The 19,450-nt window shown below is 42.5% G+C and overlaps 1 protein-coding gene across 2 annotated transcripts; it reads left to right on the forward strand.

The window, feature by feature from the left end:
• The first annotated feature begins 2,396 nt into the window (after positions 1–2,396).
• On the forward strand, positions 2,397–18,599 carry acanb (aggrecan b). Of its 2 annotated transcripts, none has more exons than XM_072663747.1 (18): positions 2,397–2,576; positions 6,238–6,317; positions 6,837–7,220; positions 7,657–7,831; positions 8,403–8,530; positions 8,615–8,908; positions 9,449–9,760; positions 9,869–10,058; positions 10,258–10,385; positions 10,763–11,056; positions 11,139–11,234; positions 11,322–13,256; positions 13,347–13,460; positions 14,206–14,364; positions 14,453–14,535; positions 14,689–14,830; positions 15,061–15,243; positions 15,733–18,599. In XM_072663747.1, exons 2-18 carry the CDS (start codon positions 6,245–6,247, stop codon positions 15,816–15,818), a joined length of 4,776 nt encoding a protein of 1,591 aa, XP_072519848.1. In that variant the 5' UTR covers positions 2,397–2,576; positions 6,238–6,244; the 3' UTR covers positions 15,819–18,599. The 2 variants fall into 2 exon arrangements, with proteins under 2 accessions (XP_072519848.1, XP_072519849.1); XM_072663748.1 differs by having other exon boundaries at positions 14,209–14,364.
• The last annotated feature ends 851 nt before the right edge of the window (positions 18,600–19,450 follow it).

Raw genomic sequence — 19,450 nt, forward strand, 5'->3', positions numbered from 1 at the left:
ATAAGAAATCTACTAGTATTTATTTGAGAAATCTTCTGAAGTGCGCTATGTACCCATCTACTGATTTCTAATGTGTAAAAAAAGGCCTATAGGCCTACAGATTAATAATAAAGTCTTGTTACAATGGGTTTAGTGTTAACCTGTTACTTGGGTTAACGTGTAATCATATTACCAAAACTTTTCAATATATGAATACCATCATTTTTGGAACATTTCAGTGCCCATTACACTGCTGTACACTTACTTTAATGTGTACTTGTGATTTTGCAGTTATTAGGATTAATTAATGTAAGTCTACTATTCATTTTTTTTATTATTATTAGTAGTAGTAGTAGCAGCAGTAGAATTTGACATGTTTTATGATATAACTGTTTCATTGCTCTTATTTCTTCAATTTATGATTTCTGAATAGGCTCAATTACATTCACTGATTTCAGAGCACTGGCATCTTTCACCTGTAACATATAACATGCTGATGTTAGTGGATCACAGGAAACATTTACGCCACGTGTGTAATGTCTGTGTTTGTTTTTATGCAAGTATGTCTGTAAGGGTGTCTGCACTGTAAATGTGAGATGACAGTGTAAACTTAACCTCTGACCCCATCTCTCACCTCTGACTCGCCCTGTCTGCCTCTGGAAGGCACTCAGCAACAACTGGCCCCTAAAAGAAACTGTCTAAAGATCAGAAAATCAAAGTAATCATATATGACATCTGGAAGAACAAGAAGGGCAAATGAAACCTCCTTATGACTGCCAAGTAGGGGTTGGCAATATGATGATATTTTGTCGCTACAAGTTATTGTGATACACAATATGTTTTTTTTCTACGCACATCGAGGATATAGTCAGTGCTTGAACAGATGAACAGCAAGTTTAATTACAAACAGGGTAATTAGTCTGGTTTAATAAGTTTGAGTGCAGCTTACTTTGAATGAAAATCACTGTACTCAGTATGGGAGATTATGTAAATAGTAGTTTTTAAGAATCTGTTGTGACTGATGCATTTTGTCTGCAATGATAAGTATGGCCATAAATATTGTGCATTGTAAAAATGTCTTTAAATATTGTAATATAATATTTTTACCATATTGCCCACCTCTACTGCCAAAAGCCTGCAAGAATATTTAGTCAAGAGTGGTGGTGCACCGTTCTACTGTGCAGCATTGCTTGCACAAACATGAAACAATCACCTTTCATAAAAGAATCATAAGAAGGAAGCCTTACCCGGAACTCACTGTTTGAAGTATGCTACTGAAAATCTAGATCCTTAGCCAGATGAGTTTCGGAAACAAGTACTGTGGACTGAAGTCAAACTAGAACTCTTTGGCCACAATCAGCAAAAAAAAACTTGAAAAGAACACCTTGCCAACTGTGAAGTATGAGGTGTATCTATCATGTGTTGGCATCAGACAAGCTGAAAAGTGATGGCCTTAACAACAGTAGAGTAATACGAGGTCATGCTGCTTGCCATCAGCAGCCAGAGTGAGCACAATTAGCCTTGCTTTCTCAAAGAAGCGTTGATGGCACTTCCTCCCAACGTCACTCCAAGATGGTTTTACATGTGTCGGATGCTAGTACTTCACCCTCCTAGTGTTTGGGGCATTGCTAGTGATGTGGGGAGTTCACATGACTTGTGTTCTGTATGCACTGTGTCTGTTGCACCATGGTCCTGGAGGAATGTTGTACTCTGTATTTAGTTGAAATGACAATAAAAACCTACTTGACTTGACTTGAATGGGGATTGGGTACTTGACCTTCCAAAGTGGACAGAAAAACATGATAAAGAAAGTATTTTTAAACGATGAAAATCTCTTAAAATCCAGTAGGGAGTACCTGAAGAGACACAAACTAAGGCTTTTGGCCCTAATCATAGAAATGTGTAAATTTGTAGAGAAATTTGTATAGCTTAAATAAACTATGCATGTATTACATCACACAGTTATTATTAAATATGAAAGAACACAAATTATTTTTATGACAAGTAATTCCAAAATGAGTGTGTGATTATCTGTGTGTATCCAGATTGGAGGTCCAATTTGTGTTTGAAAATCCAAAACCGTTAAAACTAATGTCACTCAGGGACAGCTCTCTCTCTCTCTCTCTCTCTCTCTCTCTCTCTCTCTCTCTCTCTCTTTCTCTCTCTCTCTCTCTGACTCTCCCTCCCTCTCTCTTTCCATCTCTCTATCTCTCTCTCCCTCTCTCTATGTCTCTCTCCCTCCCTCCCTCCCTCTCTCTCTCTCTCTCTCTCTCTCTCTCTCTCTCTCTCTCTCTCTCTCTCTCTCTCTCTCTGTCTCTCTCCCTCCCTCTCTCTTTCCATCACTCTCTCTCTCTCTCTCTCTCTCTCTCTCTCTCTCTCTCTCTCTCTCTCTTGCTTCGTCACTTTGCTAAACTTGTGTCCAATTTGAATAAGACCTCTTTCTGCTCCAAGCTCCCAAGCAGTCAAAAACAGCAGGATCCAGGATTTTCAATTCACCGGAGCTAACCAACGGCAACTGCTGCTCACCCTGGGTCATTGTAAGGAGCTAAGACGCAGCAACAACAGCAGAACACAAGGAAAAAGACAGCAGTAATCTGGTGAGTTTCAGAAATGATCTGTGGGATGTTTATGTTTCTCATATATAAATTTTACTCTTTAAGAACACTGGCATTCATTTACAGCTCTTTATATACATATTAATATAAGTGAAGTATAAGTGAGCTACAGGCACTTTTTTTGTACTGATGATGATTTTTTGATGTGAGAGTAGGTTCAGGTCACTTATCTTTAAGATTAGTTGTGTTTTGTTCAGCACTTTGATGCTCGAGTTGAACGATGTACTAAGCAATGGTAGGTTACTTCACCAATTACTCCATCTCTACTTCCCACCTGGAATATAAAGTTCCTAGAAAAATTCCTATACCTGCAACAATCTGTGACATCAAATTTAGTTGTTAAAAAGCATTAATCTATGAATCACACTTTTCTGTATTATGCTAGTTTTGGAAGGTTTGGAAAATGGAATTAGGAAAATATTGTTTAAAAAATTTAATTTACATTTTTTTTTTAAATGAAACTGCATTTTTTTTATGTTCCAATTGTTGTTTTCTAAATTAGGCTGTATGTATTAGTATGAGTCAGTACGGTATATTTACCCAATGTCTCACTATGGTCCTGAAGCTGGTGACCTACCTGTTCCTGTGTGTGTGTGAATGTGGACACTGTTCTGCCCGTGTGGCTCTCCTGGGTCTTTGGTGGGCGAGGGCCTCCAGTGGAACACAGCGCTGTGTTTACATTGGCCATAACGCAGGCCTCTGCCCATGCACACAGTCCAAGGCTCGAACAAACCTCTGCTTATTGGCCTCTACCTGATGGGAAAGGAACACACCGCAGTGTGTGAATGAACACACTGTAGAGGCCTCCAGCTCTACCTCCTCCCTGGCCTGATGAGCTCAGAATACAAGTGCAGCCATGAAGCTGCATTTTTTAAAGCCTGCATTACTGTATATGTGTGACTGTTCATTTAGAGTGTGATTCTCCACAGTCAGCATTTTTCACACCGCGCACCATTAGAGCTATCTGGCTAGCTTGCCTATGGAGGACTTGAAGCCTAAGAAGCCTCTGTTCAAGACAAGCTCAGTGGTTCTTGGCTTGGATGTGCAATTCTAGACCAATGGGTATATCATCTTTATTAAAGTTTATTAAGCTTTAATCACTTTTGAAAGGTTCTTTAAACCTAAATGTGGTTCCTCAGGTGGCTCCTTGGGTAGGTCTTCCTCAGCCTTTATTTTGGAATATAGTAAGGTCAGCAAATCTCAAAAACTCTCTCATTAAGAAGAATTTACTCAAATCTGTGCTTTAAATGGAAATGTCTGTAAACTTACAGGGTTTTAATAACATCCAGAGGAAAAAGGGTGAATAATAAAAACTCAGCCCAGCTGTTCTTCTCAAACTTCAAATCCCAGCACCTAGAATCATATTAAATGTAACATACTGTCGTCCAGAGATCACCAGTGATCTCCAGCAATGTCACAATTATCTGTGGTCAGAAGTCCCACGTAGGTAGATGTGATGGTCCTGCCTCTTACCTAACACTAGCGCAATGCTAGTCTGTGTGGCTGTCTGTTAAAGCAGTATTATATAGTATTTTCACCTCAAAATCATTGTGATGCTTCACTGACGTGTAATAGGGTGAGTAACATCTTGGTCATTACTACTCTGGGCTCAGCACGCTGCTAACTGTACTATGTAACTTTGGCGAAGCGGGATGGATAACGCTCGTGAGAACAGAGTAGCGCTGTGAAACCCGAGTCATATTTGTGTTAAATTCTGTAATATTACTCTAGCTCCTCAGTCCACATGCTTCTTTCACTTTCACTGATGGTTCTGTATCTCTCAGCTTGTCCAAAAAGCATGCAGTTTTTGAAGGGCAGCTCAAAGAGCAAATTCCACTTTCTGACCGTAGGGGGAGCCCAGGAGCAAGCAATTCCAATTCTTGCATAATAGCCTGGCAGTTAAGTGTTTTCCCCCAAGTGCGTTGAGTATGCACCCTTTTAGACACTCTTATAGATAAATGTGCCAGAAAGGTTCTCCACTTTTGGTTCCTGAATATAGAAAATCTACTGGTGGTGCTTTGGAGAAGCAGTCTTTAAAAGCTTCTCTTTTCAAACATGGTTCTATAAAGGAAGTGGTTCTTCAATGGCATCACTCAGAGAACCCTTTGTGCTGTGTTTTAAAAGACCATTGACAAGACCTAGAACAATCAGATTATTTAAATAGCTCTGCATAAGCAGTCAGTTCGTATCTGTAAACAGAGGACAGAAATGGTGTCTGTCCACACCTGTGGGCTTGTCAGAGAGGAAGTTGGTCAGACTGCAGTAGGCTGATCCATTCATTCTTTCACTCTCACAGATCCTCCACAACTCCACACTGATCTGTGATAGTTGAGTAAACAGAGCCCTGTATCCACAAAGTGTGTGGAATGTGTGTGGGTGAACAGCCACACCTGTTTGATTGAGTTAGATTGTGTGCAGAATCTAACTAGGCCTGTGGTGAAATATCTGCAGCTTGATGTTTGTGCATTTGTGCTCATGCAGTCTTTTAGTGTGTATACTCTGTATACTCTGTTTTACTCCATTCTGGGGGCAACAGGAAAAGCATTAAATTCGGCTAAATAAATCCTTCGTACCGTTTGCACTAGCTAGTGAACATTTACTTCACCTTGAGTTCACATGATCAGTGCTTTTAGTTGCCAGTCTCTGCTTGCTCAGATGATAAAATGTATAGTGTATTTAACACCTTCATATTTAGAATCATCAGCACATCTAGACATCTGCATCAACTGCAGCACATACTTACACTCTCTCTCCTTTTCTTTGTCTGATTGTTTCTCTCTCACGCTCTCCTGCACTTTAAAGCCCATTCAAACATAAATTTCTCACACTGTGGTGTCGTTTTAGGGAAATGTGGAACAATATGGGGAATATCTGACATTGACATTGAAAATATATGGACAATTTAGGGAAAATTTAGGGAACAAATTTCAGTGAGAAAAAAAAAAAATAATAATAATAATATATATATATATATATGTGTGTGTGTGTGTGTATGTGTGTGTGTGTGTGTGTGTGTGTGTGTGTGTGTGTACAACAAATTGTATGTAGTAAATGTTCAATTTAGTCACGGTAAAGAATGTATGTTTCATTTAGAACTGGAGAGGAAATGGATGTTAAAGAAAAGAAACATTTGTTACATTAAAAAAAATATTTAACCAAGAAAGGTTGGATAAGGCTGAGGCGGCGAGAGTGTGTGTGTGATACTTGCTTTAGATTCAGTTGAGCCTTTGCCACTAAACACAGAGATACGACAGCCTCTTCCTGTAGCATTAGAGCCTCTGATAGAAAGCTCTGTGAGGATACTGCCAAGATGAAAGTTGCTCAGTGCATTTAAAAGAGCTTTATTCAGGCACGACTGAGCGAGAGCCAGCCAGGCAATTATACACACAGAAGCCCATTATCACTGCATCAGCAGCACAATGAGCGCATTTTTAAACTTAATGAGTTAATGAATTTTCCCCTCTGAATATACATATGCTGAGAACATTTCCTATTCAACACACTGTTCTTCTGTAGTGTCTGTCTGTGAGTGTGTGTGTTTGTATGCAATTATGCAAATGAACTTATTACATTATTTAGCAAAGATGATGATGTCAACAAGTTATTACAGCAATAAATAGCTGTAATCTGTGTTTATTCACAGGTGAAACATGGCTGCTTTTCTTCTGCTTTGTGCCTGCCTCAGTGTCGTCTCCGCATCAGTGCTGTTTGGAGATATGGACGGTGAGCTAAAATGTTTTCAGCAAGCTTTCTGATTGGTCGTTTGGCAACCATGCATTTGTATCTGTTATTTAACAGATTTGACTTCATTCCAAAACTCTATATTTTCAGTGTTTTACTTTTTCCATATTTAGTGTTACAGGAATAAATATGTAATGGAATTTTAAAAGAAAATGAAAAAATATATATTTTACTTTATTGTCACTCTTAAGACATGGTCGAAGAAATGAATGCATGAGGGGGCCCCGAGTGGTCTAGCAGAATAAGGTGCCGTCACTGTAACCAGAGGATTGCTGGTTTGAAACCCAGTCCCAGTCAGCTATGATTTTCCTACTATAATAGAATCTTTTCAGATTTACAGAATTACAGAAACTTCACTGCCACAACATTTCTGACCCAACCCCTCAAATCCAAGCCTTATTATTTCCCAAGCAAGCAACTGCTATGAAACTACCATGTAGGCTAGCATGTGTGTGTGTGTCATTTGAGGGGTTTGAGAAAAAGTGTTATTTGTCTTACCAGATCAAGACAGCTTGCTGAGTGTGAGCATCCCCATGGAGCAGCCACTGCGCCCCCTGCTGGGTGGGAAGATGGTCATCCCCTGCTACTTCCAGGACAACACAATCCATGACCCCGGAGCCCCCACCATAGCCCCCCTGTCCCAGCGCATTAAGTGGAGCTACATTTACAAGGGTACAATCAGCCTCATCCTGGTGGCCACTGAAGGATTGGTGCAGATCGAGCCTGACTATGAAGACAGGGTCACCATGGTGAATTACCCCACTGTGCCCACCGACGTCACCATAGAGATCACGGAGTTGCACTCCAAGGATTCCGGGACGTACCGCTGTGAGGTCATGCAGGGCATTGAGGACAACTACGACTCAGTGGAGATGCAGGTTCAAGGTGCTGCTTGCTCCATACACTTAACTCCAAAATATTAATGTACATTGAAAGTCAGTTTGGAATCACTGTTTTCAATCTAATAGTTTGTCTGAAGCTTTAAAAAAGTTCCTGGATTATTCTAAATGTAGTGTTAGATGGACCATGAATGATCAACAGAGCTGTAGATGATTCCATAATACCTATGAAAGCTGTAGAACATCAAAAAATCGTATCCAGAAAGCCTCATTTCTTAAACTGCTGATCAAATGTTGAGAGAGATGAGTACATTATTTGAAGAATCTGATTGTTGGTATTTTATAAAATAACGAGTTTACAAATATTAGTTTAAAATTAGTTTCTGAATAATATAAAACATATTAGAGCAAAAAATCTATTGTTTTATTGGATGCTTGCATTGTCCAAGAGGCTGGAGCAAACAGGATTATGTGTTCCACAGGCATTGTGTTCCACTATCGGGCCATCACCAGCCGCTACACTCTGACCTTTGAGGAAGCCAAGGCGGCCTGCATCCAGAACAGTGCAGTCATAGCTACACCTGAGCAGCTGCAGGCTGCTTATGATGACGGCTTCCATCAGTGTGATGCAGGCTGGCTTTCAGACCGAACTGTCAGGTACTGCGTATACACATACCCTCTTCCAGTTTTTTTTAGTAAAAGCAATAGTTTTATATACATTACATGGGCGTAAAAAGTATTGGGACACCTGCACATTCATTGTTACCTCTAAAATCAAGGGTATTATGAAATTTAGGGTTTATCCTGCTTTCGTTGGAGTAAACTGCCTCTACTGTCCAGGGTAGAGTTTCTACTTGATTAAGGAGCATCGCTCTGAGGATTTGGTTATATTCAGCGAGAAGTGCGTTAGTGGGGTCAGGATGTTGGATGATCACCACCCCACCTCATCCCAAACTCCCTAATTCATCCTAAGCATATTGGATGGAACACCCCCTAGCCTGAACCTGGCTTTAGGCATGGTACCAATAAGTTTTTGTTAATCTGCTCCAGAGAGTCCTATTCTATTGGCAGTACTTCTCTACAAGGACGAGACAATCTGTGCGCTTGCATTTGCATTTGTAGTGTACGTAGTTATGAGAGTAAGGGGCTGAAGTGTGGGCCCATATGAGGACTTTTATACTTTAAAGGAGCTAAAATTTGTGAATGACCTTCTTCTTATGTTCCACAGATATCCCATTCATGAGCCAAGGGAGCCTTGCTACGGGGACAAAGAAAACTTCCCAGGGGTACGAACTTATGGAGTCAGGGATGACAATGAGACTTATGATGTATACTGCTTTGCGCAGGAGATGTCAGGTAAGATGCTAAGCCTATTCTTTAGAGGTTTGCAGTATGTTAGCTCTATGTTTCACCCCATGACTGTTCCTCTGTAAACTCCAGGCAGAGTCTTCTACTCCATGTCTTATGAGAAGTTCACATTTGCTGAGGCATCAGAGCAGTGCGCAAAGCTTGGAGCACGCTTGGCCACCACAGGGCAGTTATACTTGGCCTGGAAGGCTGGGATGGACGTATGTAATGCTGGCTGGTTGGCCGACAGCAGTGTGAGATACCCTATTAACATTGCCCGGCCGCAGTGTGGTGGAGGTCTCCTGGGAGTGCGGACTGTGTACCTTTTCCCCAACCAGACGGGCTACCCTCTACCTGACTCACATTACGATGCCATCTGCTATGAAGGTGAGTGGCAAGGGTCATATGTTATCCCATATGGAAATCTGAATCATGGTCATATATGGACATACATTAAATGGACAAAGGTATTGGGACACCTGCTTATTTGTTGTTTCTTCAGAAATATCCTGCTTTTATTGGAGTAACTGTATCTACTGTCCAGATAAAGCTTTCTACTAGATTTTAGAGTTTGTGCATTGCTGTGAGAATTTGATTGCATTTGACAAAAGCATTAGTGAGGTCAGGATTTTGGATCAGCACCCCACCTCATCCTAACTTCCAAATCCATCCCAGACATATTTGATGGAGCACCATCATTTCAATAAATACAGTTCCACTACTCCTCTAGACCACACCTGCCATTAGGCATGGTGCCAATAGGTTCCTGTTTATCTGCTATAGAGAGTCCTATTCTTTTGGCAGTGCATCTCTGCAGAGACTTGACAAGCTGTGTTTGGGCATTAACAAATTTGTGTCAGCAGTTGTAGTTATTATATAATTACTTAAATACATTGCTGTGATTACTGTTCATCTTTCATTTCTCAGGAGAGGATGGAGTACCCAGTCTACCATCCCCAGTGCCTGATGTTCACACCACCACAGAGCCAGAGTTCAGTGTGGGCACGGTCACCTCCAGCCCCGCCGTCTATCCTGAGACTGTCACCACTGAGGGGGAGGTGCGAGGCGAGCTGGTCACAGTCACTCATGAGCCCTGGAGCACCACCACCATTGAGGCACCCCTACCACTGCCTCCCACCATTACTGGAAACGTCACTGAGGTGGTAGAGGATGTGGTCAGTGTGGTTACAGCCCGGCCTGATCTCGGCCACGAGCTGCCTGCCGATAATGTCAGCACTGGTGAGTGTGAGTATGTGGGTAGGATGCTATTCATGGTGTGTCAACAGCTGTTTGCTTTTGTTTGGTTTCTTAGGCAAACTGATCATTAACACACTTTTCCTTCCCCAGGTTTACAAACTAAAGGAGTGGTGTTCCACTACCGCGCAGTGTCGGGGCGATACGCTTTCACCTTTGAGGAGGCTCAGAGGGCCTGTCAGCAGATGGGGGCTGACATAGCCACTCCTGACCAGCTGCAAGCAGCGTATGAGGCTGGTCTTCATCAGTGCAGCGCTGGGTGGCTTAAAGATCAGTCTGTCAGGTTGCTGCTTGTTTACGTTTCACTTTCTTGGTTCTTCTCTCAACACATCTGGGAAGAGAAGGAAGTTGATTTTGACTTTGATCTAAGGGCACTTCTGAATCTAAGGGGTTAGGCCAAGAATAAATATAGATGCTCAAGTGCAATACAAGACCAATACCAGTGGTAAGTTGCTGTGTATTTTGCCCTCTTTTCTGAGCAGGTACCCTATTGTTCATCCTCAAAACAATTGCTCTGGAGATCAGAGGAATGCTCCTGGGGTGCGTTCCTATGGGATTAAGTCTGCATTTGAACACTATGATGTATATTGCTACATGGACCAAATTAAGGGTAAGCCTGATATTTTTAGCATGTAAGCCACTGGCAAAGCATAGTTGGGTTCAACACTCCCTGCACTCAAAACCATGCTTTGTCCACCTCAGTGGCTTATTACAAATTATTAGTTATACAGATAACAATTGTCTGGTCAAATGTTTTTACCACAGGACCAATTTTACATTTTCCTCTGCAAACTGATCTTATTTTTGACATTACAAAATTGGCATGAATCTATCATGATTCAGTATATTAAAATATGCTGAACAATGACATGGTAACCAGAAACTCTTAAGACAAATAATATTTTTTGTATAACCATGCATATTCATCAACCATTACAATGTTAATGAGAAAAATATTTTTTATTGATTATCTAAATTTTTTCTTAGGGGAGGTCTTCCATGTCAGCTCCTTGGCAGGCTTTACCTACTATGAAGCAACGACCCATTGCCAAACACAAAATGCCATGCTTGCCTCCCCTGGAGAGCTATATGCAGCCTGGAGTCAGGGCTTCCATTCCTGTAGCCCAGGCTGGCTGTCTGATCGCAGTGTCCGCTACCCTGTGCAAACCCCACAGCACGATTGTGGTGTGAATAAAACAGGAGTTCACACTATTTATGCCAACCCTAACCAGACTGGGTCCCCGGACGCAAATTCAAGACATGATGCCTACTGCTTCAAAGGTATAAAATGCAAGGCACACCAGTGTTTAAAATGTAAGGCATGGGAACGCATCAATACTAAAGACTTCTTTTTGTCTCCTAGCAAATCTGTCTCTGCTAATCAGTGAAGATATGCTGAATGCAAAATGGGCAGGAATCGATCTCAACTTGACACATATAACAGAGCTCATAAGGCCTGGTACTATCTGCATTTGATATCTGATAGATTTTTATGTGTTTAAACCAACATGTGCAGTATACTGAATGTCATTGTTATGTTTTTCAGCTCGCCCTCTTGTCCCTCCTAAGTCTATGGAGGAGATTGGCTCTGGCAGTGGAATCCCCAGTGGAGATGTGTCTGGCAGTGGGATCCCCAGTGGCGATGTGTCTGGCAGTGGAGTCTCCAGTGGAGATGTGTCTGGTAGTGGAATCCCCAGTGGAGATGTCTCTGGCAGTGGAATCCCCAGTGGAGATGTCTCTGGCAGTGGGATCCCCAGTGGAGATGTCTCTGGCAGTGGAATCCCCAGTGGAGATGTCTCTGGCAGTGGAATCCCCAGTGGAGATGTGTCTGGTAGTGGAATCCCCAGTGGAGATGTGTCTGGCAGTGGGATCCCCAGTGGAGATGTCTCTGGCAGTGGAATCCCCAGTGGAGATGTCTCTGGCAGTGGAATCCCCAGTGGAGATGTGTCTGGTAGTGGAATCCCCAGTGGAGATGTGTCTGGCAGTGGGATCCCCAGTGGAGATGTCTCTGGCAGTGGAATCCCCAGTGAAGATGTGTCTGGCAGTGGGATCCCCAGTGGAGATGTGTCTGGCAGTGGAATCCCCAGTGGAGATGTGTCTGGCAGTGGAATCCCCAGTGGAGATGTGTCTGGCAGTGGAATTCCCAGTGGAGATGTGTCTGGCAGTGGAATCCCCAGTGGAGATGTGTCTGGCAGTGGAATCCCCAGTGGAGATGTGTCTGGCAGTGGAATCCCCAGTGGAGATGTCTCTGGGTCTGGGCAGAGTGGTGATGGTTCAGGCATCTTTGTGATCTTCCAGGAAAGTGCAGATATACTTTCAGCAGAAGGATCTGTCTCAGGGGGCCCAGAAGAGGCTGGAGAAGGGAGCACAATCATTTTGCCCCTGGGATCTGGAGACATAAGTGGTGATCTTTCAGGATCAGGTGACTTGTCTGGATCCGGTCATGCCAGAAGTGGTTCTGGTGATCTTTCATCTGGTTTTGGCAGTGAAGATATGATCACCTTCATCGATTACAAGCACATTGACATCTCACAGACTGAAAAAGAGCAAGAGTTAGGTACAGGGCAACTCGAGGAGAGTGGATTCAGTGGATTACACAGTGGTGACATCACAAGCGGGTCTGGATTCAGTGGGCTTCACAGTGGTGACATCACGAGTGGGTCTGGATTCAGTGGGCTCCACAGTGGTGACATCACAAGTGGGTCTGAATTCAGTGGGCTCCACAGTGGTGACATCACAAGTGGGTCTGAATTCAGTGGGCTCCACAGTGGTGACATCACGAGTGGGTCTGGATTCAGGGGGCTCCACAGTGGTGACATCACAAGCGGGTCTGGATTCAGTGGGCTCCACAGTGGTGACATCACGAGTGGGTCTGGATTCAGGGGGCTCCACAGTGGTGACATCACGAGTGGGTCTGGATTCAGGGGGCTCCACAGTGGTGACATCACAAGCGGCATTGTATTTCTAGATTCTGATATGACTGACCTGACTAGAAGACCTTCAGTCGAGCAGGAGGTGTCTGGGATTTCTGGTGATGTGTCTGGTGATGTCAGTGGCTTACCTTCCGGAGATGCTTCTGGAACATCTGGTTTTTCGAGCCATCCATCAGGAGAGAACCTCAGACCTATTTCAGAAAATAGTGTCATATTGCTTTCAAAGGGTGAGGCCTTAGAAGTGACCTCCAGACCTGTTGAGAGTGAACTGCAGGGTCATGGCTCTGTGGTGCTCAGTGGAGAAGGTAGCTCTCCAGAATTTCACACAGAGCAGCTCTCCACTGTTCTGCCTTCTGGATCCGTATTTGAAGAGGACATGAGTGGCAGAGAGATTGGTGATACCTTTCGAGATCTGGAGACGGTTAATGCCACTTATTTATCACCTGTAAATGCAACCAGCACAGCACACGTCACATTAATCTACACCACCTCTCCCTCCCTGTCACTCCAGACACCAACTGCAGTGGAGCAGCCCACTGTCACTGAGGGTAAATATGTGTAACACTGCACACTTTTAATTCAATTGTGAGTGAAATACATGCTCACCGGTGACTCACTACACTTTCTCTCTTAAGCAGCAGCCCCTGACCTCTGTGATCCAAACCCCTGTGGTGATGGACTGTGTTTTGTGAAAGATGGAACTGCTGTCTGCCAGTGTCCAGAAGGATTCACTGGTGAAAACTGTACAACATGTAAGTGATAGCTCACTGTGTTACTGTTGCCTTTCAGTTTCTGTTTCTACAGTAATGTGTGATTGCTAATGACCCATTATATCTAGCCATTGTGGCTAACATCCCTGAAAAAAACAGTATATAAAGTAAAGCCAGCTCAAGCTGGTCAAGCTGGTTAAGCATGACCAGCAATATCACTCTGGTCAACCAGCATGGCAAGCATGAACATGCTGGTCCACCAGCATGATTAACAAGACCATGCTGGTTGACCAGTATGACCAAGCTAGTTGACCAGCATGCCCAGCATGACCAAGTTTGGTCTAAATCAAATGCATCATACACTATGTTCATCAAGAGCTGGTTAGCCAGTTAGCTTACCGTCATTTGGAATGTTTTTGCCTGGATGACCAGCTTTTCAACCATCTTGACCATAAAAGAGCAGCTTAAACCATCTGGAACCAACTACCAGCCAAAGCCAATCTTGAGCTTGATTTTTCAGCTGGGATCTTCATCCATATGACTTTTTATTCAGTAATTATTTGATTATTATGACAAAACCTATGCAATTATCTCTAAAAGAATTGGAAAGGGAGGGTCAATCATTTTTGCTATACACTAAAGTCCTTTCAATACTTTCAGTAAACCCTGTATGTACATTGTGCAGTTACAATAGAGAGGAAATAAAATCCACATATCAGCCTTTTTTTGTTTATAGAGTCAGATTCCTGAAATAAATCCCATCTCACTGTCTGTGTTGACTTTCCAGCAGTACAAGAATGTGAAGAAGGCTGGGTGAAATTCATGGGCAGCTGCTATATCCACTTTAGTGACCGGGAGACATGGACAAGTGCTGAGCAGCACTGTCGACAGCTAAACGCTCATTTGGTTAGCATCGCTTCCCAGGAGGAGCAATATTTTGTCAACAGTGAGTAGAAAACTAATTAACTGAGATATGTTTACCATGTGTTGAGGGAATTATTGCATCTTCAAAACATTTCTCCAAACCACCCTAGCTCAGGCCCAGGATTACCAGTGGATTGGACTTAATGACAGAGACAAGGAATCTGAGTTCCGCTGGACGGACGGAAGCCCTTTGGTGAAGTCAAACTCTATTATATTTCAGCTCCAAATAGTTGATGACTTTATATTTATTTATATTTAAGATATTATGTATTATATAATATTATATTATATATGCTATTTCTATTGTAAGAAACCTCTTTCTCACTGTGATTATGATATTCCACAGCAATTTGAAAACTGGAGAACAAACCAGCCAGATGACTACTTTAACTCTGAAGATTGCGTAGTAATGATCTGGCATGAGTTTGGCCAATGGAATGATGTGCCATGTAACTACCATCTCCCCTTCACGTGCAAAAGTGGACCTGGTGAGAGACTGCTTCATCAGCTCCAGTTTATTTGGAGCTTCAACATATAATGACGCACGATACAGCAACATACACCTCCAAATGTATATGTTTAAAAAGTCAGCTAGCGACAATCTCCACCGTCACAATGTCTACTAGCTACTCTTGCATGGCTGTTGGTCGTTGTCACTGTGGGTACTTGCAGTAATTCCTAATGGAGCCTTTACTTCTTTCAATTTTCCCCTCCTCAGTAAACTGCCACACACCACCTGAGGTAGAGCATGCCAGGATATTGGGAAACAAGAAGGAGTACTACCCAGTCAACTCCATCATCCGCTACCAGTGTCACACTGGCTTCACGCAGCGCCACTTGTCTGTGGTACGCTGCATGCCAGATGGCCAGTGGGAAAAACCTAAAGTGGAGTGTGTAGGAAGTAAGTTACAGGCAGCCAACATTTTATATACAGTTTGACCTAAAAATGAAAGGGTGTTTATCATTAGCATTATTAGCATTAACAATGCACTCTTTAGTTATATTGGTTTGACAGAAGTTGCGATTTTGAATCCTTTTTGTGTTTCCGTACATCATTGGAAATCCCCACAGTGATAAGGAATCTTGATCATAGAGGCCAATTCCTTTTTTAGCATCTTAGCAGTAGCACTAACTAACGGGCTTCCTTTTGCATTCGTCAGCTAGCTGGGATAACATTTCTCTAACCCTCAAGATACATCATTAGAAGGGGTTTTTTCCAGGGGTGTTTTCCAGCGTTTTCCAGTCAACTGGAACATTTCATGCTAGAGGCTATTGTGGTAAAATATCAAGCTGTAGCGGCAACAATTTGTATGTCACTTAAAAGTGAACTGAACAGGCCCATGTTATTACAAATACATGCACTTTCTTTCCTTTTTCCTCCCTTCAACAGGCAATACAAACAACAGACTACGGAAAAGATCGCTCAAGCCACATTCAGAAGCAGCCAACAGCCGAACATGGAGAAAGGTCCTCTAAACAGGACTCAAGGCCTGCACTTCAAATCATCTAGAGGACTGTTGTTAGTAAAGAGCATCTCTTAATCTTAATTGCCCAGACGAGAACCTGTAGTCTCAGTAAGAGGGCCAACCTTATACAATGACGCACATTAGATTCTGTTCTGTAGTCGGCCTGGCTTATTGGTTTCCGAGTGTTACTCAGTGCCTTGCTGTTGGAGAGAAAGAAAGAACAAAGAATCTTGGGTGAGAGTTTAGTGAGAGATTGAATGAGATCTTCCCTGTTAAACACTGACATTATCTTTTCTTTTTCTTTTTTTTTGAGACAACGCAATGTCAAATTATCAGAACACTCTGAGCTACACCACGGATCTCTAAGCAGGTCATTTTAATTCACAGACTGAATATTTTCCAGAAATTAAAATGAGCTAAAGTTCTGGGCATCCCCACCAATAAAACGCATTGTATGTGAAAAATAGTATTCTTCCAGGCCACCAGGTGACACTGTTGGTCACATTTAGGGTTTTGCTAATCTACACAGCCACATGTTTCCACTTAACCCCTGTAATTTAGGCACTTTACTGTTCAGCAACAAATTTCCCCCCTTTTTTGTAGATTTAAGTGTGAGAGAAGATGAGAGAAAGTGTGAGTGAGTGTTAGGGGTGTCCTAGGCCTAAGAGTGACACTTGAATGTTATAACAGGACAAAAGGCTTCAATGACTACAGCTGGATACAATGAAGTCAAGCATATTAGGATTTCAAATTAGATTCTTGGGATACAGATCTATTTGTATTATTTTTGTCCCTTTTTGTTTAATTTTGTAACATTGTGCAGCGCGACTACAGAAGGCAAGTTATCTCTGTGAGACTGTGTAAGACGCCCACCCTTTTCACTTACATCCTTTACAGCTGCATCCAAAACCACTTAGGCTACGACTATACTAAATAGTATGTCAAAACTAGTATACTACCATTAGTAGAGCATTTATTAATAGAGTCTATATGTGCAATGCAGTAGTATGAGGTTTTGGATGCAGCCTAGGTCTCCAACATGACCTTGTTAGGCCTGTCCCAAGGCACCCTAAGCCCTGCAGTCCTCCAAGTTTAACACTTGATGTTAGCAATGTGAGGAAGTATAGAGACCTTAAGGACCTTAAGGACCTTAAGAAAGTGTGTTTGGGCCAGAGTCGTGCAATCGTACTGGCTACATTGTACAACTGCCAACATTGTACTACTGAGGAGGCTAAGAAATATTCAGCATCCTAGCTTTAACGTTAACTAACTGGCAACATCTTATGCAGAAGATATAGCAATAGTCCCAAGGATACCTAAGCCCTGCAGTCCTTCAAGTCCACACTTTGGTGACGTTAGCAATGTGGAGAAGTATAAAGACCTTGAGAATGCTGGGTTTTGTTTTAAAAGGAAACAAAGAGTACTTTTGAGCCACAGTCACGCAATGTACTGGCTACATTGTACAACTGGCATGGCTACTGATGTAGACGCTAATAAACATTCAGCATCCCAGCTTTAACTTTAATTAACTGACTTGTTCTGCATTTGCCAGCTAGCTTGGGAAAAAGTTCCTCCCACTGTCAAGATACATCATTAGAAGGGGGGTTTTCCCAGTCTTTAAACTAGGAAACATCTCATGCTAGAGACCTGTTGTGCCAACAATCACAAGGCACCCAAAGCTTTGTACAATGTACTGGCTATACTGTACAACTGGCAAAGTCACTGATGTAGAGGCTGATAGCCATTCAGCATCCTACCTTTTTGGGGTAGGACCATTTTGTTAACTTTAGCTACCCTGTTCTGCATTTTAAATATTCAAAGATTCATCATTGAACAGGATTCTCCTAGGCTTTAAACTAGGAAAGATCCTATAATATAGATTATTGTGGTAAAAGTAGCAATAGTCACAAAGCACCTTAAGCTATGTGCTCCTCAACACTGGGGATGGTGTTAGCAATGTCAGAAGGCTACCTTTGGGCCAGAGTTGTGCAGTGTACTGGCTACATATGCTATACCCAGCTATGTCCTGTCATTTTTTCAATTAGCTGATTTGCTAATCTACTGTCGCTCAATCCAGATCACAAGTGTAATGCAGCTGAAGTTCTAATAACATTTAAACGTTTCTTCCTTTCTACCATGTTAATCAAGCAGCTATAAACAAACCCAGCCGCTCCGATTGTCTTGTGAGAAACCCCATTTGAAGGGCGAAATGAGAAGCAGAACACCATACGGCCTTGAGGTTTTTGTGGGCACGCCCAAATGAGGATCATAGGACTGCAAGTGCGCCAGCTGGGACAGGGCTATTGTCACTGGAACAACTCAATTTTAAAGAAATGAAGTAATTTTCATTTTAATTTAATCCGTTATTTGCAGTGCAATAGAAATAAAGAAATAAAGAAATGCTGAAGCTAGGATGCTGAATGATTATCAGCTTCTACATCAGTGACAATAAACACTATCTATTGGCGACTACAAACTGGAAACACATTTGACTGCTGTCTTCCATATATTACTCATATTACTCATATCAAGTGATGCCTGTAATGATGACATGTGCACACACTTCCCCTGCAAAAGTACTGACTACTCGAGTAACACAGAGAAGGTTCTCTGTGAGGTAAGTGGTGAATACTGCACTGGTTCCTATTCTAATTGTACGGAGTAATATCCAGCACCTTTCATATGGCACTGTCCTGCTGTCAGCTGTCTACTTTCAACCATGTTAAACTGAACTCATATCTGTCAAAGTGCCATACCTGTGTGTCCATTCAATAAACAGAGACTAAATGTGTGTGTCTTTGCCAGTCTGCATTGTTCTGCTGTTTGTGTATCTGATGAGCTTGTGTGTATGCATCTAGACAATTGCCTGAGCCTGTCAGGCATGCCCGTCTGTCCGGGTTTGTGCCACAAACACATTTTTGCACATTTGCCATCAATAACATTTGATTAATGAGCTCATGGCACAGTACTAATTAAATAAGTCACATGAACATTGTTTGTGGAGCTACTGTGGAGATTACATACATACAGCATCATACTGACCACCAGAACCATCAGTCATTTAGGCGGCAATTCCCTAGACTGTTGGAACCTGGGAGGACGGTCTTTTAAACGTGACAAACGTTGCATCGCGTCACATCGCACTCTCGTCTCGTCTTTCCCTGCACAGCTTCCACACAAACGGCCCATTGAGATCATCTCCATCTCCAGAAATCTCAGGATGGAAAAAAGGGGACAAGCTCATGAATATGGCTTTCATGGCTAACAGTGTGCACCTTCATCAGGGGCATGCTGGGGTGCGGGGGGGCTTAGCTTAGTAACACTGCTGTCTTTTCAGTCTAAAATGTCCCCAAGCTCCCTCCCTTCCATATTTGGGAAACAGGTGTAAATAGGACATCTTTCAATCCAAGGGATCACGAAAATCATGAAATTACCGGCAGTTGGGTTCACCCTGTGGAAAAGTGAGGTGGGTAAATGCATTACAGTGCTCGGTGCCAAGCAGCTCAGACAAGGAGGCGCTGGGGTATGGCTGGAGTCTCTCAGAGATTCTCAATACAAAGTGTGCCAAGTTTGGTCTAGTGCACTTGGTAGTACAGACTTGGCATGTTTGACTCACAAACGCCTGAGGACTAGCGGAGGCAG

Source organism: Salminus brasiliensis, chromosome 19 (genome assembly GCF_030463535.1).
Source record: "Salminus brasiliensis chromosome 19, fSalBra1.hap2, whole genome shotgun sequence".
Classification (NCBI taxonomy): domain Eukaryota; kingdom Metazoa; phylum Chordata; class Actinopteri; order Characiformes; family Bryconidae; genus Salminus; species Salminus brasiliensis.